The sequence below is a fragment of the Ptychodera flava genome, chromosome 22 (genome assembly GCF_041260155.1).
Source record: "Ptychodera flava strain L36383 chromosome 22, AS_Pfla_20210202, whole genome shotgun sequence".
Taxonomy (NCBI): Eukaryota; Metazoa; Hemichordata; class Enteropneusta; family Ptychoderidae; genus Ptychodera; species Ptychodera flava.
The window spans coordinates 33,106,986-33,129,532 of record NC_091949.1 but is presented as its reverse complement, the minus strand read 5'-3'; the positions used below and the strand labels follow the sequence as shown (position 1 = coordinate 33,129,532).

Sequence of the window (22,547 nt, the reverse complement as noted above, 5' to 3'; positions counted from 1 at the left end):
AACATGACAGAAAACAGCATTTAAGAATCACATGATTTCAAAAAAATTGCCTGTAAATTGATGCCACAATATAGTAGAAGAATCATTTATGTATGATTCAATTGGCCAAATGTTTCCTCCTAAATTCTATAATTAAAGGACCAGCAGACATAAAGTTCGTTGATTTTTTAACTATTTTTGTTTATTATGTCAACTGTAAGTTCTCTTCTACTCTCCAAAAGCATGCTGAAACACCAACTATCAACACGGCATCTAATGCACTATTATTGTTTACATTTGAATTCTGTCCGGACCAGAATTCACATGTCAACATGTACATGCTGAGTTGACAACCTCAAAATTGTATCTCAACATTCTTTTGGGAGTAGAACAAAAAACTTAAGTTTTACTGTACAAAACAAAACAGTAAAAAATCATCAAAAGTTACAGCTACTGACCCTTTAAACCACAATACAGACTGGCCAGTTTTGACATCTCTGTACTTGTAATGCCTGGCATATCTTTTTTTTAACCTCCATGGACATCTGCAGATGCCCTATTCACAAACATGTGCATACACTGTACATGAAGTGTGTATCACAATGATGCTCTACAGTCTATGATCACAACCGTCTCAGTATTTAGGGCAAGCATTTTTCTGTCAGGAGCAGAAGTCTGTCACTTTTCAAACGTGCAGAATTAAAAGTTCCAAAGGTTATGATGTTTAGACCCAAAGTTGTTGTGTTCATTTAAATGAAAGGATATTTATTTATATTGTGCTGCTATGTTTCTTCTTGCTCCAGTCTATGGTTTCTTGGCTTTATCACAGTGCCTCTGTGGTTTTATACCACAAACATATTGCATCATTTCAGTGTCAACTGTACATGTACTGGTAGTTTCAAGTACTTGAAGATTTATGTTGCAACTATTGACCCACAAACCTTTCCTCATCTGACCAATAGCCATGGTTTTAATCAAGAAGTCATAATGAGCATAATATTTTGCAATTTTTATTTCTTCTCTATTTTACACTGAAGAGAATCACTTTTCACTATTTCATCAATGTACAGAGTTTTCCATCCCCTCGACAATCAACCTTCCCACCCCTCACAGAAGTTGGAACAGTCTGGTGCAGTTAATGTTTACTATTGAAGGGGGATTATAGCTTCTCCATAATATGTGACCCAGATGCATGCTTCCATATTGCAACCATCAGAATGTAACATATCTTGTTATATTGGGTTGCCGTAACTGATTGAGTAATTTACATAACTGTGGGCCAGACTGCCCAACGGTGGAATATATGCACTGCAGTATCGTGAGTCGTATATGCAATAAGCCAGAGTCAGGTTTTAAGGACATTACAGAATGCATGTGTCAATTACTAGTCAGACGGCTGCTTTCTTTTTTCTGCTTGTCTATTTATCTTGTCAAATCAACATCTCTGTTTCTTTCAACTTATCACTGAATGACATCATACCGTCCGACATCCTACCGTCTGTCTCTTTCAATGTATCACTCAACTACATCATGCCATCAACCAGTGATAATACCAGTAAATGCTGGCACGATGCCTTCAAGACACTGCACAAAGCTGATCGTAATCACCCAGAAATGAGGATGAATGTGGTTTGTATACATTTAATTTCTATATTCTGATATTTCCAGGGTCAATAAAATAGAGCTGCTGGTATTACCACATCAGTTGCATAATTTTACACAATTTTGATGCACTGCACTATTAAAATAGATTTATTTTTTCCTTGAGTTTGCCCTAATGCTGTCATCATATTTTCAGTGGTAACACTGTGGAATAATGGAAGTGAAATCTGTAAAATTAATTTTCTTGCACATTTTGGATTCCACACTGTACTCAAAGTGAGCTAGCTTATATCAACGGGTGTAACTGTAGTGGACAACTTAAGTATGATTACAGATCAATGGCTTCACCTTGTAAACTCTTGCCTGCTATGCAGTTATGTAATATGTTTTTTCCCCTCAGGGTTTTCGACAAAGGTGTAAGTTTAGAATTCCTTCCCCCTTAATTGTCATGATCATTGTTATTCCAAATCCTTCTTTGTGTTGAAGATGTAATAGCATTCCATTACTCGGTGATGGAAAAGCAAAGATTATTGGAGGATTGAGATGGGGTTGATCTAATTAGTTGTAAATTAAAAGGTGGCAAGTATTCCCAAAGGGATTTATGTTCTGTTTTCAGTAGATATATTCCAGATAATAGAATTGCTGTTTGCACTACTACATCAGTTCTCACTCAACTGCTGTTTGATCTTTGTGGCAGAGATATATATTTAATAGCAACATAAAAGGATTAAATTTCAAACCAATTAAGGAAATGGATGTTTTTCCTTATCACATATCCAAAGACCATGGCAGTCTCAATCACCGGAATCTTGAGCCCTCAAAGGCAGCCATGCATGATTCATGTATTTTCATCAACAAAATTTTAATAAAAACTTGAAAACGTTTAATACGTTACAGCATTCATATATTATATAAGTGAATTTTCCATCCAAATTGATGACCTTAATTTGACCTTGTAATGTTTTTTTATGAATAATTCAACCAATTACACCATTTTAGATTCATGGATTAGCGAATTCACAGATCTGATTGAGTTCGGAGATCAACTAAACTGTTTCCCTGGACAAATGATTTGACTATTTTCATAAATTTCAACTTGCTCAGTTTATGTTTAGGAAGAATATGATATATATAGGACTGCCAAATTCAAACTGTGCACCCCCTATTACTTGTGAACCCCCGGGCAGGTAGATCATCACAATTGATAATGGTGTGTTTTGAGCAAAACCAATTTTGCTAATGAATGGATGCATTTTTATATTGATTCTGATTCAGAACCATGATTTTCAGATCACCAAAAACCTAATGAATCGACTCTGACAGTCATCCATTATCCAGATCAAAGTCTCTTTGTTGATTGACACAGCAAATTATAATTTGAAATGCCAGAGATGGGCCAAAAAGTATTATCAATAAGAATATGAGAGAAATTTGTTTGAAAAGCCACTGAATATCTGTAATTACAAATGTAGAGTGAACTGATCAGCAGCAAAGGCTATCCCTGTGAAGACCATTATGTGCAAACAGAAGATGGATATATCTTGTCAATGCAAAGGATCCCACATGGAAGACAAAATGCTGACAAACATGGTATGTTCAACTTCTTGCATTGTGTGCTGTATGGCTGGTCATTTTCAGAGTAGTCATGACAGTGCTGCCATGCAGTCAATGATTGAACAAAAGATTTGTTAAGTTTTTTACTTGCTAAATCAAAGATTGCAGTGAAGTACAGAAAATTAGTTAAAGGGAAATTAAAAGTGGTGTTGATATAATTTATATGGTTATAGTTCTTGAAGATGTACAATGTGGATATCACAGCATTAATTTCAATGATACCACATGTCTACAGTGACTTAATGATAAAGTAACTTATATATTTATTCCATAATTATTCCTCTTTTTCATTAAGTGAAGATTATAAAAAGTTTTTTGTTTGGATGTGCATGCCGCTCTTATGACTCTGGATCTATTTCGAAAATGTACTTTTTTTATAAAATCAGGACCAAGGCCAGTGGCGTACTTGCAGCATGGCCTTCTTGGCGATGCAACCAACTGGCTTGTCAACCTGGAAGAGCAAAGTCTAGGTTTCATACTGGCAGATGCTGGCTATGATGTGTGGTTGGGCAATTGCAGAGGCACCACCTACGGCAAAAAACACAGTTCCCTTTCCCCAGATGATAGAGCATTCTGGGATTTCAGGTCAGTCAGAGATGAACCTTCACTTAGATAGAGTCAACAAATTTACAGTGGGTCATCTCAGGTCATGCTGTGGATCATCTCAGGTCACGCCATATTCTCTAAGGCTGAGCTGTTTCAGGTTAAGACACAATGTGTGCAGTCACGAAGGATTTACCATGATCATGGAAAAACACCTACCATTATTATACAAATCTTTTTAATGGCGTGTTGCAAAGGCTTTTAAAGCAGTGTCAGCTCCAGTATATTCCTTGGCTTTAAAAATGATTTTCAACATTATGTTCAAAAATTGTATGCACTTTTAATTTCAATTGCTGTATACAATCAACATAGTGTACTATTAAATGGGTTGTAGATGGTAAATATGTAGGTCCATGCTCTGAAACTCATCAATGTCTGAGCTTTGAACTCTGGATAATTTTTAGTCAAGTGATTGTGTTCCTGGCATATTTATTGTTGGCGTCATGCATGAATAGCCATGGTAACAAATACATTGACCTGCAGACAAAGCAAGGACACAAATCATTTGCAATTTTTTTTTACACAGTATATGAACCAAATACTTTTCACGTTGAAAAGTGACATTACACCAGAAATTATGAAACTTTTCAATCTAAAATAAGTATACTTTTCGCAATTAATTGATAACTTCAAACTGAAAAAAAGAAAAAAGAACTGGTTAATTCAGTGTATATTATTAACCACATATCTCTTCGATAAAATAACAAAAGCCTGATTAATTACAGAGACGGAAATGAACTCCTATGACAGGGTTCGTCCGTTTAATAGCTAAACTATCAATTATAAATGCATGTTGCCAGCCAGTCCTCTGACAGATAATACAGTATTAGTCAGTAATACAAAGATTATTTTGCAACAGATGAATAGGTGGTGTGTAAATTGAGTTCATTTTCTGATAATATCTACGATAAGTATGTAGCAATCTAGAGCAATATGGACAGTGTATTTGAATACCAGAATTTGCAAGTATCATGTATTTGAATCTGTTATTATTTTACTTCTACATTTTCCTTATAAAAAATAAATTATGTAGTAAAATATTGTTGTAGTAAAATAAAGCATGAACAGTAATAGTAAAATAAAGTGCATGTAGTGATAGAGTATAATGAACATTTCAATAAAATATTGATTTTTCAACATCACACGCATCTGTTATTAATTTGACTCCCATATTTTCTTCATATTTATGAAATTTTACAGCTTAGACGAGATGGCTCAGTATGATCTACCAGCGTTCATCAACTACGCTCTGAACGTCAGTGGCCAATCACAGCTCTACTACATCGGCCACTCACAGGGTACGGCGATCGCTTTTGCGGCATTCTCGCAGAATAAAGAGCTTGGCAAGAAAGTGAGACTTTTCACAGCACTGGCACCAGTAACGACAGTCGGCGGAATCGATGGCCCACTCAAATTTCTAGTCGATACAAATGTTCACATGGGCTTTGAGGTAATGCAGTCATTGTTTAATACTGCAGTATTTGCATAGATGAAGAAAACTGATATATTTGTTTTCTAGATAAAATATAATAAAATATTATTAAACAGTTAGCTATTGTGCCTTCAATCATCATTAATTATGTGCCCTGAATGATAACCAGTGTCAGTCACTCAAGGATTCCGCCAAGAATTCTCAACTTTTCTACCTCCCTGGTTTGGCCCGAAGCCCATTGTTATGTGCATGAGGGCCCTGTTAACAGAGAATCAGGGTGTACCAAATTTATATTAAGTTAAAACTTGTTGTTTTGCTGTTTAAATCTCATTAACTTTCTATTGATCCATTATTACTGTGCATTTGGTGATGAAGATATTTATGTTTATTGACACTTTACACACATGTAATTATTATGTATACTCATGGGAGGGCATTTTATGCATAAACAGTTCTCAGTTAACCCTCTGAGTGCTGTAATTTTCCCCACCAAAATTTGAGTGCAACATTTTACCAATTTTTATGGATTTTTCTGTAATCTTTTTGATAAGCTTGGACCAAACGGACACCACATTACATTGGCTAGAGTTTTTCATCAAAATTTTGGTAAAAATCTGAAAAAAATTGACTGAGGTACATTTCATAAAGGCAACAAAAATTGAGTTTGGTGCTCAAAGGGTTAAGATATAATGCTGACAGTTTTAGCCCACTTTTCCATCAGGTACTATTAAAGGCAATTGGTATACATGAACTTCTGCCCAAGAACAACAGTGGAAGCCAGTTTATGGAGTTCTTTGGTGATACTGTGTGCGGAAACAAAAACACAGCCATTATCTGTGAAAATATCATTTTCCTGGCTGGCGGTTTTGACTGTTTCCGTATGAATGCTACAAGATTACCCATCTATGCAGCACATGCACCTGCCGGTACATCCACAAAGAACATAATACACTGGGCCCAGGTCAGTATTGGGAAACTCTCTTTGTCTTCCCATGCAAGCTTGCTGCACACAACACTCAAAGACATGCACAATACCAGGGCCTGGGTCAAATATTTTTTCCAGTGGTTTTCCCAATGCTATTTTCAGCCCTGCACCCGAACACAATTTGAGTTTTTTCCACAAAACTTTTTATCGTTGTCAAAAAAAAGTGAATTCTCATATTTCTGTTAACATCACAAGAAGCAAAAAATTTCACAACTTGCCTGACAACCAACCCTAATTTTTAGAACTTATATTTTGACCCTACACTAAAATTACAAGAAAGTTTTTGCACTGGCATTTTCCAAAGCTAACTAGTCTAAAAATGCAAGTAAAATTGTATAATCTGGTCACAGGAATAATTTTTTATATTATACAGTTCCAAAACTCTAACATTGGTTATTTGCCATAATGTATTACTGCATGGGTACACTGACAAAACCAAACACATGTGTTACTTTCTCCATTATGTACAGCCTATTATGTGTGTACAGCGTTCATGAATTGACTATTGTTGAATCAAAAAGTAATGTTAACACTTTGTGAAAGGTTTCTATATTTAACTATGCACTCAGCTAGTCAACCATATATCCCATCCTATTGACATTTGTTTATGATCCAGGTCACCACTATCCAGAGTGATCAAACACTTCTACTGGCTTTCTGAGAAAGATTGTCGCCGCCACTGTTTATTTCTGTGTGACTATTAGTTAGCTTGTATATACATTTTGCACAAAGGACATGGTCTGTCAGTTATTGCTACGTTCTTTGTACAAGGGGAGTTTTTTATCAAATTTTCAATCAGAATACTGCAAAACAGGTTTCAAAGAATGAAAGGTACATCAAAGTTTGATCTTTTATATTTGTTCATTGTGAAAAGTAAAAAAATATCAATCTCACCTGGTGTAGAATGTTTCAATCAGGTTTTTGAATAGTAAATCATTTTGTGCTCACTTGTGCTTTTTCATGAAACTCAATGATTGCTGGATTTCTTTTCACAGTTGGTAAAGTCTGGCAAATTTCAGATGTACGATTACGGTTTCTTTGGAAACTTCCAGCACTATCAAGAGGTAGTATTTTTGAATATAATATAAAATCCATTTTGTACAGATTGTGTGATCAATTGTATTTACAAACACTCACATTTGTTGACAGTCATTGTATTCACCTCATTTGCTACATTTGACAATGCTGACTTTCAAATTAAGCATGCAAAACCTATTTTTAAAACACAATTGGGATTGACTCGAAAAAGTGTGCATATTATATTACAGGAATTTCACAGTAAAACTTATCCATAAATTTTATTACTTTGCCAATTTGCACTGACAGTATTTTGACGGTTGTTTGGCTCTTGTGTGCTCAGATCCATGTAGCAAATAAACCATTTGTGTGCCAATGATCATAGAGACACACAGCCCATCAGAATGTATGATACAAGTTCATAAAAAAAATTTATGTCAAAAACAACAGCATGTAGTCACCAAAGAGCAAGTGTCTAAATATTTATATATGTTAAAAATTGAAGACTTTTTAGATTCACAACCTAAAATAAATCCAGTTTTAAAAAGTCTGATTAAAGTTAATGACTAATTTCTTTCTTTCTCTGCATGGTAACAGTCTACTGCTCCAGAATATGATCTATCACAAATGGATGTACCTGTGGCAATATTTTCAGGAGAGTGGGACAACCTGGCAGATCCAAAGGATGTGGCGTTACTCCTCCCAAAGTTGAAAAACAAAGTCTACACAAGAGACATTGCCAAATTTGACCATGTTGATTTTATTTGGGCATTTGATGCCGGTGAGGTTCTGTACAATGATGTGCTACATGTAATGCAAAAACATTAAAATCGACTAATGCACAGAATTCTTTAATAGGCTACTGTTATATTGGAAATCATAGGTATAGGATGTTTTTAATGTGGGGATAATATTACAATAATAATAATTTTCCATTTTATGCAGGTGACATTTTATAGTGATGAAATCAGTGCAATCAACATTAAAATCGATGTTGTATAGAATTTGTTATTGGCTAGTGTTTAATGGGAAATCAAAGGTAGACGATGTTTTTAATATGGTATTTATCAAAGGGACAGTAGTTGTGACTTTTGAAGACTTTTTACCGCAGATACTGTTCTACCCATCTGTGCATATTGAGATTTATACAACATCAAGCTGGTCAACTCAGTCTGTACATGTGTATAGCTGCATTCGTTATTGGTGACAAGTGAATTCTGGTCCGGACTATAAAATGTAAACAATAACAGTGTATTTTACACATATAGATGCTGTGTTGACATCACAGCATGCTTTAGGAGGACAATAAGAAATTGCAATTGACATACAAACCAAAAATAATGAAAAAAATCATGGAAAGCTACATCTACTGGCCCAGTAAGGGTTTCACTATTGTTCTTCTCTATTCTCAGTAGGATGGTAAAAGTCATGTCTGGTGACAAGATACTGATTGAATATTTATCTATAACAATGGCAAATTCAAAATGAAGATAAAAATTTATGTTATAAAATGTAGTAGTAGTCCATACAAGTTACGGAAGACTTGTATCGATTAATGCTCCTAACTCTGATGATTAATTTGTTTGGTAAACTTACAAGGTGAAACTTTTCTTCCTGCTTCAGGCCCCCATCTCCTTCAAAAATGTATTTTCAAAAATTTTAATGGTAATTACACTTTTTTACTTATCACTGAGACCTTGAAATGGATAATGGTGCTCCATTTTGTCACTGCCTTTTGTAAATAATTACTTTGTGGGTCTGCAACAAAGAAACATTTACAGTCTGCCTTCGTGTGAACTTTCTACATTATATAAATTACCTGTTCGGAAAAATTTATCTGATATTTTCTTGAGTGTCAACATAGACCAAAAGACCCTCCAAAAAACGGAGGGTCTATGATATTAACATCAAAGTCTCCTTTCTTTCTTTATGGTAGCGTACATTTCAGTGTTCTCCACACCTTTGAAAAACATATGGGTTGTAATTTACATAAAAATGTAAAACTTGCATAGTATTGTGTGAATATTATTTTTAAATGGTATTAAAATATGGCTAGATTGCCCAAAAAATTGTGGTTCACCACTTTAAATCTCCTCGTGGAGTAGCCCAATATTCAGTACATTTTTGTCATCCAATCATTTCTTCAAGCTCGCATTGATGTGAGAATATTTCCAATGTATTTCCCTTCATTTCTATGCGTAAAATCCATTCTTGTTCTACTACCAAAGTCATATCCATAGATGCGTTCAAATTGTCAACACTAACCCTCTATGTGACCCGTGCTATCACTGGTAACTGAATTTTAGCTGCTGATGTGCAGCATGCTCGGAATGTTATATCTGATTGGTCAGTTGTACAATTTGTCACTATTCACAGCAATTTAGGGTATCTATTTGTATTATTTAATTATAACGGTAAGATTCATCCACCCAATTTGATAACTTCCGAGAGGCTGCACATCAGCCCAATTTTAGTCAAGACTGAAATTCATTTTTCAACCCCTGGAACTCTGTTTTAAAATATACATCATGTGGGCAAGGCTCATACCTTTGAATTCAAACGCAGAGAGAATGAGAAAATCTTTGTTGAAAAGAGAAAAAGAAAAGGTCTATAATCAATCTGACTACAATCAGATTATTGCACAACGATGTCTATACTTAAGCGGTATTGCAGTGAGAGACAACGGGAAGAGAATACTGAACAAGTCTAGTGTAGACATCCCCGTACTTTACATCTGAGTTTAATCAGATTGGGTCTGTAGTATAACAGCAAAAAAACCCTCTCTTGGAATGCATAAGAGCAGTTGTATATTTCATTCCCATTAAGAAACTGATACAAATTTATCTTGCATGATGAACGGAAGAAAATTTTTTACAACATCATTCAAGTTATGATTTTAATGAATTTTCAACCTTGGGTGGATAGTGTTCTCCCCAGGACTTTGTGGTAGAGTGGTAGCTAATTTGCATAAAAATAATGTGTTTGTTATGGTAATGATTTATATTGTTTACCAAAAATTAAAAAGTGGCAGCCACCACTCTATACTTGCTCTGGGGAAAACACTGGGATAGTTCTGCTTAAGCATAAAATGGTCTAGGGGCCATCTGAAACCCAGTTTAGCTATGTATCCATTGCTATTAATTGATGTGTCATATGTATGATAACGAGTATGAATGTGTGAGAGCGCTTCAGGAACACTACAGTCTGTACAGGGGTTGCAATTAGAAAATTGTTACAGCTTGGCTCAGTTATTAACCAATCTTTAAAATTGTGAAATGAGGCACTGGTTTTGACATACTATGAGTTTCAATCTGCAACAGATTCTACAAAAACTATCAGAATTGACATCCAGGAAATGCAAAAAGGATATATTGGCATTATTTTACAATCCAAAAGAGCTTGGACACTTCTGTACAAAAGTTGCAGTATTATTCTATCTCATCAAGATGTGTAGTGTTCCGCTCGTAGGTCAAATAGGGCAATGCTACAGCGCCCTCTAGTGGTTTTTCTTGAAATTTTCGAATTTGTGTAGTTGATGGGATGCAGTACAGAAATTGTTGCCTTATGGTCTGCATTATTCAATACAATCAAAAGATGGAGCTTATCAGTGGTATAAATCTCATTTACGATACCCGAATTACAATATTAAAGGTGATTTGCTTTGCCAAACAAACATTCCAACAAGGGAAATGACAGACACATTTTATAAAAGTCAATAATAACAGTTTAATTCTTTGATATTCTACTATACATTCAAACTACAATTCAAAATTACACCACTGGCACAAAATTTATGTATCCTTGTGTCCTGTTAACAGCCAACATATACAAAGTGCAACAATGATGATGAGGAATATTTCAGACGTATAAACTTTCTCTCTCACACAAGTAGCAGTAGCTCATGCCTAAAAATAACTTGATTGTATGAAAAAAAATGGCACTACAAATTGTGTAGACTCAGAAAAATGTACATTTTGAATTTTGCCTTGCATAATTAGAAATGTTCTGATTTTGGACCACCTCACTTCAAAATAAGGGACTTAACTTGCACTAAGGTAAAAACACATGGGCCACTGCCATCTCACATAATAGAATACATATTATAAATGGAAATGGAATGGATTCAAAAACTTTACAAGAATAAAGTGTGAACCTATTGAATAACTACAAAGACACCAAAGAACGTTTTTAAAAATAAAGAGCAAGTGAAGAAATTAAAAGCTTGTGCCTGAGGTATGAAAAGTCTTGCAGGCAAAATGTTGTCTATGTTGCTTTTTGTGATCCCTTCTTTCCAATCAAGCTCTTGTGGATATGAGGAATAACACCTGAAAGGAAGACAAACAGGTCAGACAGGTTAAACAATGAACATTTGCTATACCTCCCTATAGATAAACCTGGTTTTGCTGAAGAGCAACTTGTAATGATGTGCATTTTCATTTGCCAAGTTGTGTGCAAGATAGCGAGACGGATTTCTCTCTCGAATTGATGAGCAAAATATGAAATCTTGCTGTCTCAAATTGATAAGCAAAATACGAAATATTGTTCTCCATATGCAGCAAAATAAGTTAAACCTATATCTACCTTGCATTCAGTAGATATAGCTAGCCATCAGCACTAGTGTATGAGTTTGAAATACAATTTGCACAGAAATAGTACTCACCACCACCGGCAATTGTTGCTTTGATGAGAGAATCCAATTCTTCATCACCACGGATGGCCAGCTGCAAGTGACGGGGTGTGATACGTTTGACTTTGAGATCTTTACTGGCATTGCCTGCCAACTCTAGTACCTGCAATGCATAGAGAAGCCATAGCCAGTTAGTTATACAAGAAATCACATTCACCAAAGCAAACTCTCTAAATATGCATAGAAGAAATAATTTCGAATGCGGCATCCTAGCCGTAGACGAAAAAGACGAATGGAACCGGAATAGATCACACGGTATGCGAACTGACATGGGGAAAATACAATGTGGGTCGAGGGCAGGACATAGCGCAAACACATTCATTTGCATAATGAGAATCGATAGTAAATTCCAAGCTCGTCGCCTTGCACAATACAAAGGCCATTTGGCGCCCAAATGTACAGTATGGCAATGAATGTGCAAAGCATCTTCGTAAACAATACGTTATAATAAGTTTGATATAGCTATTCGGTTAGCCAACAGCTGTGAATGTCAAAAGTTGTACCGGCAAACTGAATTTCCCGCCAATTTTTGACGAAACAAGGGTCACGCAAAAGAAACAAACCACCAAAGGTCATCCTTTGAGAAAATTGACTAAAACGGCAGCTCACAGAAATAAGACACTGTCATGAAATCCGACGCTTTGAACAAAATGCCTAGGTAAAATATGTGGAACCGTCAAAGACTTAAAATGATAATACATTTCTGCGTGCTGGGCCCAACAAAGGGTATTTCACTACCTATTGACAGCCTGGTTCGTTTACATTCACCATGGGGCCCCTTTTTGTGCAATATAGCGCGGGATATACTTTCCCGGTTCTGTGCAACTTGTTTATAATGTAGGACTTACCTCAGCCGTTAAATATTCGAGAATAGCAGCAGAATATACAGCAGCTGTAGCTCCAACGCGGCCATGGCTTGTTGTGCGATTTTTCAAGTGCCTGTGAATACGACCGACTGGGAACTGCCAGTAAATACATAGAGAAAGACATTCAGTCCATGGATGTTGCGCTGCATTTGCAGTCAAGAGAAAAGTGCAGACTGACAAAATCACTTGTGAGGAAGAATGTAGCAATAGGGTATCAATTTTACCTGAAGTCCAGCCCTTGACGAACGAGACACTGCTTTCGCCTTTGCTTTACCAGAATCCTTACCAGCTTTGCCGCCTGCCTGTACAATATAAACAAAAGCACAAATTTTCTAAATCAAAAATAAAATTTACACGAGACTGCTGTTGATACTTGCATAAGATGCAGTAGTAACTTTTCATTAGGAAAATATTAGTGGATGGCAAGATATTCCGCTAAATTAGACCGGATTTTTTGCAAGCTCCTCACCATTTTTGGATGCTAGAGGTGACGCCAATAGACAACTGATGCCCGCCAATATGCTAACGATATTTTTTATAGAATTTCTATGCACGTGACCAGAAATATCCAATCGATACCGCGTAGCTTTTCAAATAGGCCAATCAGCTTCAAAGGAAAGCTATAAATACTCGTGTCTTTCCGAACGATTCCGGGAATTAATTACCAAACAACAGCATCAATGGCCAAACAGCTGGTCGAGGAATCTCATTGACAAACACTGTAAGTAGTACAAATTTCTACCTGTACGCGATTGAACATAATATTCCTTACTTTTCAATTGTCAAGACTCTCTGTATATCCACTTGAACCCGACATGCAAAATAATTAATTTTTCCATTCGTTTTTCGATAAAACTTGTAATTTTTTTTATGATTTGTGTTCAAGTCTCGGTGTGTAATACACACAGGCAATGTGAAGGACGTTGTTTAGCGCTTCCGTGTTCACTAGGGTCGTTTCTTTGGGCAAATGGGAAGTTTTGCAATAATCCAGAAGCTAATCACAGCGTTTTCGAAAAAAAGCTGAACATAATTATTGAGCTGCTGACAAGTATGGCTTTGAAATAATACACGTCTTCTGTAATAAAATATAAACAATATCGTCTGCTTATCTATCTGCAGTATGTTCGATTCTGATATTGGGAAACAATGTCACATATCGCATGAATTCAAAAAACTAGTTTGTAGAAATCATTGGTACAGATTTTTAATCAAATACCGAAATTTGCCAGGGTGGGATTGGAAATAATTAATGATGTGTTTAACCGCTGTACTAGGGAAACTGAAGAAATACATGAAATACTTGAGAACACACCGGAGAACATGATGTTTGATTTCATTGAAATCACAGGCCTTCCACTTGCGATGAAATACATTATGATATCATCTCAAGTCTTTAGTTTATGTGTGAGGGATTTTTGATATACGCATGACTCTTCATGGGTGGGAGGAGGGGGCGTTTCTGTCCTAATTGATTTGACACAGATGATCGGGGGCGGGGTTGGGCGTTTTCCGTCTTAATTGGTTTAACACAGATGATCAAGGACATCAGGTTGTCCACTAAAATACTGCTACTTTTGTTTGTTTGCAGAAATTATGGCTATTATGATTATGGCTCAAAGCTTGCAATGTTCCAGCTCCTTATAGCCAAACTTAATAGAGGGCAACATTTTATGTGCAAAATATTGTAAAGTGACAACTGTCATTCAATAACAATACTGATCATTTGTTGTCATGCTGAAGAAATAAGCATAAGTTCATGTCTACAGGAAAATTTTGAACCATCAGTTAAGATTTTGCAATTTTATGAAAGTCCAAATACCAATTTTCCATGAAATAACATCAGAGCATCTGCTTTATAAATGGTACAGTTATAGTCAAGTTAAGGTGACAACAAAACCAGAATTATTTAGACATATCTATGCAAATATTTCATTGTTGGCAAACTGTCATTAAATGCAATCATGTATATTTTGATATCTTTAGACAGGAGATAATAGTAGAAACAAAATGGACAGTCTTGATATTTGGGATAGTGGAAATTCAGAAAGTACTCACCAAAAATTATGGTCAAATGTCATTTGGCAAATGCTACACAATTCAAAGTAAGACTTACTATAAAGGAACAACATTTTTATGGAGCATCAGTCAAAAGTTTCATCTATTTCCGATATCCTTACTTAACGGTACCAATAGTATTGAGATCAAAGGGAAGAGACAGATGGTTTGTCATCCAACACAGTGCGGCACCAATATTAAGAATCACTTCCAGGTCTTCAAGACATATACATATATCACCACTAAGATACCAAAATATCAATTTCAATATTGAGTGGATATCATTGATAATCAATGAGTTACTGTTTCCAATGCTACATGAATATGCATAATAAAGCAAGCATTTACCCTTTCACTGCCATGGTTTGAACCAATTCCATTGTTTTCCATGGTAAAGTTGGATCTCAAGAGAAGGAAAGTGGAGGAAAGAGTTTAGGCAATGAATATATAAATAGATGCACAAACAAAAGTGGTAAAGCTAGGTTGAAGAAAAATATCTTTTAGGATAGGTTCATGGTCGGTAGACCCACTATTTTGATTGTACTATCTAATTCACTCATTCTACAAGTCACTCTTTGTGTGTAATTTAAAATCGTTTGAAGTATTCACTTTGTATTCAAAATCATAAGGAATCATACCTAGTACCTTTTATGGGGTATTCCTAAAGCCAAGCAAGGAAATACGGCTAGTTTTCAATCGGGTTCGCACTCACAACATACAGCATCAGTCGCCTAGCGGAGAGGCAACAGACAGAACCGCTCGGGTAAATCCCCATCCTGGACATTTGTGCCAAACTAGGGTATATCAGGCATAAGTAGAAAAAACTTTAAATTTTCTTTTACTAGCTCTGATACTGCAATGATGATAATGATGTACCAACCTACAAAGTACAAGGGGGTGTTCCAACAGAGGGTTTTAATGCATACTGCTGGCCCACGGTTTGGTTTTTTGTTGTCTTGTTTTTTTGTTGTTTAAGTTTGTTTTGGTTTAGGGGAAGTACAGAATAAAAAATATATAATGCAAGAATCTAAAATTACAATATTTTTGTTTGTTCAGAAATAGTGTTTTGTCCCCTCCTCCTCAAGATTTTTCCTATCATAAAATTGTGAGAATGACAGTAACAATAATAACACAAGAAAAATTGAGACTTTTGTGGTCTATAAATTCAAAGTTTGCTTCAGAAATTAGAGTTGTTTCAGCCAGACAGTCTGCAAACCCTCGTATCTAAGTATTAAGATATATGTCGGTATACCTTCAAACAAGACCTGCTATGCCAAGGCATCTAAGTTTTTCATGTTACCAGGGGACTAACTAAATAATAGAAAGTAATGTAATACATTACCATTATTGTGAAAGTGAAGTAAGAATATGGGTCCCTGCCCATCAAAAAGACCATGATGACACAGTCCACTCTCCACATACCACATTTTCACTTCGGTAGAGAATCAACCTACTATAGGGGAACAGATGCAATTGAAAAGGTGGATTTATTTGGGCATACGGTTGTGACAACACTTTGCAGTTCATAGTATTTTATATGCAAACTGCCACAGTATATTTAAACTGCTAGTTTGTCTAGGCTGTCAAAGTCATGTTGCATACTTGATCACATAATTTATAATCGTCACCTCAACACACAATTATATGATTTACAATACCATCATTCACATACCATAATTTTGTAAAAGATTTATCATACTGGTTTGTACTTCACAAAAATTCAACATTTTGATAGTTTTTTTCAGAGCACACACACTGACTTCTGTTTCTGTCATGCCTATCAATCATAACATTATGTAAATTAATTAGGTAAACTCTTTGATGAATTGGGTACAGTTCACCAAAGTCAATGATAGCTGCTGGCTACCAGAGCAAGAGTCACAAAAGGTCATCCAAAGGTCACAATTGACATCATAAACGCAATAGAAAAACACATGACCATCATACACTAATTTCATGCAAAAAATTTTGATAAAGTCACTGGTATTTCCAAAAGTCAGACTTTTATATTTGTATATTCTAAAGTGAAAAACTCATCATCAATTGAGATTTCTGAGATTTGCCATTTTGATGTACCGAACCGTAAGTAAATTACAGTCAAGTACTTGTCAAATCAGACATAAACTTTTGTGTTTTAAACAAGAAGAACACAGTCAAGATCTGGAAAATATCACAAATGCACAACTATAAAAGTTTGTTGTATTCAGTAAATTGTACTTCAAAGCATTAAAATATCAGCTATACTCAGCGCAATGACTCATTGAAACAATAAACTTCCAATTAAATTGCTTTTTTATTCTTGTAATATATTACAACTTTTTCCCGGAACATAGCTGTTTTGAAATCTAAGTGTGAGAAAACCATAATGATTGATGCACAGCTTGTTGCAGAATGTCTCTTAAAATTAAAATACTACTTCATTAAAATTTGAATGAACAGTGTGTTACATTTGTGGTGTACTTTTTCTACATCTGTGTCACTATAAAAATCTGCCATTCTGACATTAAGTAGAACTATTTTCAGTCCTCATTACAAAGTGATGTTTTAGAGTAAAGAAAATGAATGTCTGAGTACTTGCACTCATGACAAATATTACTCAGAATAAATTGAAAAAACCCACAAGCTAGTGTTGATATGTCCCTGTGCACATAAAACTAGTAGACTTTTCTGAACTGGTTATTACCCATGACCACATAATGACTGATTGATGATTTTTATTTTTTTTCTTTGAAGTTCATGTCATAAAATTGTGTGACATCTAAGTCAGTTGATTATTTCCATTATGACTCTTTTGAGGAGAATTTTGAAACTGCAGATTCATTTCAGCTTTCCTCCGATACATTTGCATGGTTTACCAACGGAAATTTGGCAAGTGACTTGGGAACCATATAGTACAATTCATTTGCTGGTAGTTTTTAACGAATCACTGAAATATTTTTTGTTAAGGTTTGAAAAAGGTTCATGTAAATGGTTTAGGTCTCCTGGTACCAAGTCTAATGTCAGACATCAGATTGTCTTGCTAGGAAATTTGCTGAAACTACACTACAACTTCAATGGAAAACAAAAGGCTATGACACCTCAATACTCTTTAATACACACTAGTACAAACTTGATCCTAGGGGTAGCTCCGGTAAGTTACCAGAAAGTCAGGCCTGAAAGGGTTAATGTGATTGCATTGCTGTACTATGGGGAACTTCTGTAACATGATTGGGAACTTAACAGTATATCAATCATACCCAAAAAAAACAACTGTGAGATTCTTTCTTGTGAAATACCATTTTTTATGGTGTTTATTTATTTAGTTGGTGTATTTGTCTGCTTGTTATTTACTTCATCTTGTTTCTCTTTTGTTGGTTACAGGTATTTGGTTATTTTGTTTTCTGAAGCAAGCAATCCAGTAGTAGAACCCCATATATTTTGATTTGTTAGTGTTGTGAGTTTATAGCCATCATGGATATGTTGAAATATAAGCTATACGCTGACAGGGCTGTCATTAAGATGTACTGGCAGGTATAGTCTCAAAGAATCAAATAACTCCATGCCCATTTGACTTCAAGGCATAGTTTGAGTTTATACATGTACATGAATAAAGTCTATCGTTCAGGTTACACAAATTCTACTGTCAAGTTTCCAAAAGTAAACTGCCTTTATACAAAAAAAATATTTTTCAGTTGAGTCAGAGCTCGAGTTTTTTCAAAAAAATCAAACCCTGATTGAAAGCTGGTTGATTTTCAATGAAATTGAAGCGGGTTAAGGTAGAATGCACCTCGGGGATAGGTATTCTCACTCTCAAACTTTTACAAGTCTTTTCTAATCTACATGTACCACTTGTAGGGGCTCATTTTAAAGCTCATGGTAAAAGAAAAATATTCATAGTCTTAGTCTTTTTTGAAAATTGAACATATTATAAATAAAATAATAATAATAATTATTATTAACAACATTAACACAGGGATGGCAGCCACTTCGAATTTGAAATATCAGCAAATCTTAGGTAATTTGTTTCTCTAGTACCCAAATTTACATGGTGACCCCAATTTCTATTCTTGATTTTGAAAGAGAATGGTTGAAATATTCATTGAGGAAAGTTTGTGTAAAGTTTAAGTCTTTCACTATTGAGGAACATACTACCTGAAGATGAAACTTGAGTTTTCATCCAATATTGATGTTCAATACCTTTGATATTGGACCTTGTAAAAAATTGATACTAGGCCAAGGATTTGGCCAAGCCTGCAGTGTCAAAGCTATTATTGAACTTCATAGATATAAATGATGTAATACTCTAAATGTAGCTCCTTGCCCCCGGAAAAAAACAATAATAACTTTCTAGCTAAAATCAAATAAAATCTATTCCTAAATAAAGCTATGTTCTTAGTGTTATACTTATATGTAGCTTAATTGTCAAACCTTTCAATTGTGCTTTTCAGAGACGCCAAAATATTGTGTCGATAAAGTTCCCGTGTCCGTGGCGTATTTTCCATGTTTTTTTGTTTGGTTTCTGGAAACGTTTCTCTCATATTGAAATGTCAAATGTTCAACTTATCATTGAATACAGAGTGTGTGTTTGTGATAAATTTACTCTTGACATCTGAATTTTAGGTTCTGATAGTAATTCATTTGTCAGTTTAGTACCTTACACACTGAATTTTGTTGTTTAGGCAAGGCTTATACTTTTTAATGAAATACTTCAGAGACAAGAAGTAGAAATGAACTCATTTCTGAAACAATAACCAAAAGTTACAGTTATTGTCTCTCTGAGTATTTATGACAGTTACTACAATATTACCATCTTGATGAAATTCATGTTTTTTGTGAAAACCTTAATACTGATCCAGACTGAATCATTCCTAATACATTGCTGATCCTATCATATACTGTGTGCATCATGCATAGTGTAATTTAATGCATTTTGTGTCACTGTAAATAGACATGAAACTCAAAAAGCCAATGGTACATATCATTTTAATTTGCATGAATTTACATCCTCCCTGAAATCTACATTATGAGAGAATCATCCCCAGCAATAACATTAGCATATAGTTATTCGTCTGTTTTGAAAACAAAATTGTGTACTTCTAGTGTTTCTGATCACATTTTCCTGAAAGTTACATTTAATATCTAGTTGTATAAGAAACCTCCCAATGTAGGTCAACAACAAGCTGTTGCTAAGCAACCAGATGGGACATATGATCAACAGCTTCACTTATACAGGTTAAGTTAAGAGGATGTGTGTTCGGCATTAATATTTTCAAAGGTGAACGATGGCCATATTTTCTGATAATGGCAAATTCAGTGCAATCAAATGATTTTTATCACATTATATTGAAAGCACTATGATCATGTGAATTGAATGTCAGTACATGACAACTCACTAATCTTTTTTAAATCTTGTACGATAAGCTGTCTTTTTTTGTATAGGAAAACATTGATTGTATATATTTTCTAAATTTTATTGTGTTGAAATTGGTCCTTGTTGATGTCACAATAGCAAAATAATAATTGCATGAAACAAATGTGAATCTCACATAGGCAGGAAATTGAGATACCATGAAAGATTAAAAAGTGAAATATTATACTTGTGAAAAATGTAAACATTTTCTAACCACCTTTTGCTTAATTTTAAGCAAGTTGTAAGGTTGTTCTTTTTATAGTGTTTTCGGATTTTCTGTAATCAACATTTGAAATTTGAGTATTGTCACTAGGTTGTGTATCATTTTTCACACATGAACTTTGCGTATACCGTAAATTTCTCAGCTACGATAACTGTGCCTTTTTCCAGACATTTTACCCATATTTTCTACTTTTCTCTCAGAACTGTAACTTATCCATTCAAAGCATGCAAAGGATGGATGTAAATGAGAAATGTCTTTTATACGTTGTCACTCATTAAATAAAGGACAATAGTTGCCGTTTTTTTAAGATGTTTCCTTATATTTATTTTGCAAAACAAGTACACTTTACTATTTTTCTCTCTGAAAATAAAGTAGAATAATAAAATAGAAAATAATAGCCTTTTCAACACAATAAATTGTGTGTACATGTTCATAATTTTTGACAAATGAATTCTTGTCAGGACTGAAATTCTGACGTCAACAATAACATTGGACATTGCTCACATGCTGGCTTGTTGACAAGCTGAATATGGGAAATTTCAACATTGTTTTTAATATGAAAGAAGGAAACTGCATTAAATTTACAAAGCAAGAGAAAATAATGGAAAGGAGGTAATGGAAATACATCAAAACAATGGAAATACATTGAAAATAATGGAAATACATCGAATAATTGAAATTAAAAATAATCGAAATACTTTTCAAAATAATGAAAATATATTCAAAATACTGGAAACACATTCAAAATAATTGAAATCAATTCAAATTAATGGAAATACATTCAAAATAATTGAAATACATTCCAAGTAATGGAAATACTTCAAAAAAGTGCAAATACATCAAAAAAATTAAAAATCATCAAAAATCACAGCAGGAGGAATGGAGTTTTGAATCCCTGCTTGACAAACCATGTTCCTGAAATATTCTTCTCATTTTTTTTAGTTCACTCTTGACATTTGTGCCAGAGATATCTAGTTCTTTACACTGTTATCATCATATTTCAAGAAAGATTTCAACAAAGACTTGACATATATCATGTTATTAACTCATGGAGTGATAAAACTAGAACAGTGCATTCTGACAGTATCTGTAAATAATTTATTGAAAAATCTCAATGGTTTTGTAAGAAGAGAAATTACTATCTTAGAAGCTATGCTTTACAAAAAGAGGAAAAATCGATTACGACATAAAAGGAATCAAAGTATTAAAGGAACAAGTAAAATTCATTAAAGGGCCAGTAGCTCCAACTTTTGGTGATTTTTTTCATAATTTTTTTGTATATCAAACACACTTTCTTGTTTTCCCTGGCAAGGCATTCTGAGAAACACAGTATTTAGCTTTTCCACTCAGCCTGTACTTGCACAGGCTGCATTGTTATTATTGAAGACTTAAAGGTATACACTCACCTGTAATCTCAATATGCCCATATATGGTCAAAGGGGCATTCCTTGGCATTCAAAATGTGCATTTGAGGGCGCTGTTTTAAAAAAGCAGCCGCCCGCTTACAAGCTGTGATTGGTTAGATTTTCTCTTTCCATCGTAACTGTGGCAAAATTGGAACAGGTGACAGTATACCTTTAATTCTGATCCCTAGCAGAATTCAAATGTCAACAATAACACTTCATTGCACATGCAGGCATACACACTGTGTTGACAAACTGAATAGTGGATGTTTCCACATGCTTTGGATACTAGAACAAGAACTTTTGCAGACAAACAGAACAAAATTAGTTAAAAAACCATCAATAGTTAAAGCTACTGTCCCTTTAAAGTACAAATGTGAAAACTGATGCACATACATGTACCGGTATGTTCAGCTACACAAACATAGAGGCACACAACATACACACACGCAATTGTTTATGTTGAAAGAAATACAAAAAAATTGCTCGTCACATCACATAGCACATACATATACCATGAAATCTTCATTCACCTACAACCCATATATTTTTAACTATAATCTGCGTATATTTATAAGCCCTCATATTTGGACAATAAATGTCAGAAATATGATGTATCACATTGAGTGTGCTGATGACATAAAAAGCATACTGAAATTTGAATTCAGTTTCCTTGGGCTGCTAAAAAAAGA

The 22,547-nt window shown here is 34.6% G+C and overlaps 2 protein-coding genes across 2 annotated transcripts; one reads left to right on the top strand and one right to left on the bottom strand.

Annotated features, from left to right (window-relative positions):
• Positions 1-1,105: 1,105 nt before the first annotated feature.
• LOC139123225 (gastric triacylglycerol lipase-like) lies at positions 1,106-11,189 on the top strand. Its single transcript, XM_070689342.1, has 7 exons — positions 1,106-1,608; positions 3,054-3,171; positions 3,582-3,780; positions 4,999-5,248; positions 5,952-6,191; positions 7,211-7,279; positions 7,830-11,189. The coding sequence occupies exons 1-7, from the start codon at positions 1,348-1,350 to the stop codon at positions 8,058-8,060; spliced, it is 1,368 nt and encodes a 455-aa protein (XP_070545443.1). The 5' UTR covers positions 1,106-1,347; the 3' UTR covers positions 8,061-11,189.
• On the bottom strand, positions 10,934-13,394 carry LOC139123227 (histone H2A.V). The gene is made up of 5 exons (XM_070689345.1): positions 13,255-13,394; positions 13,010-13,087; positions 12,768-12,881; positions 11,893-12,022; positions 10,934-11,557 (listed from the first exon to the last, which is right to left on the bottom strand). The coding sequence occupies exons 1-5, from the start codon at positions 13,255-13,257 to the stop codon at positions 11,496-11,498; spliced, it is 387 nt and encodes a 128-aa protein (XP_070545446.1). The 5' UTR covers positions 13,258-13,394; the 3' UTR covers positions 10,934-11,495.
• Positions 13,395-22,547: the final 9,153 nt, after the last annotated feature.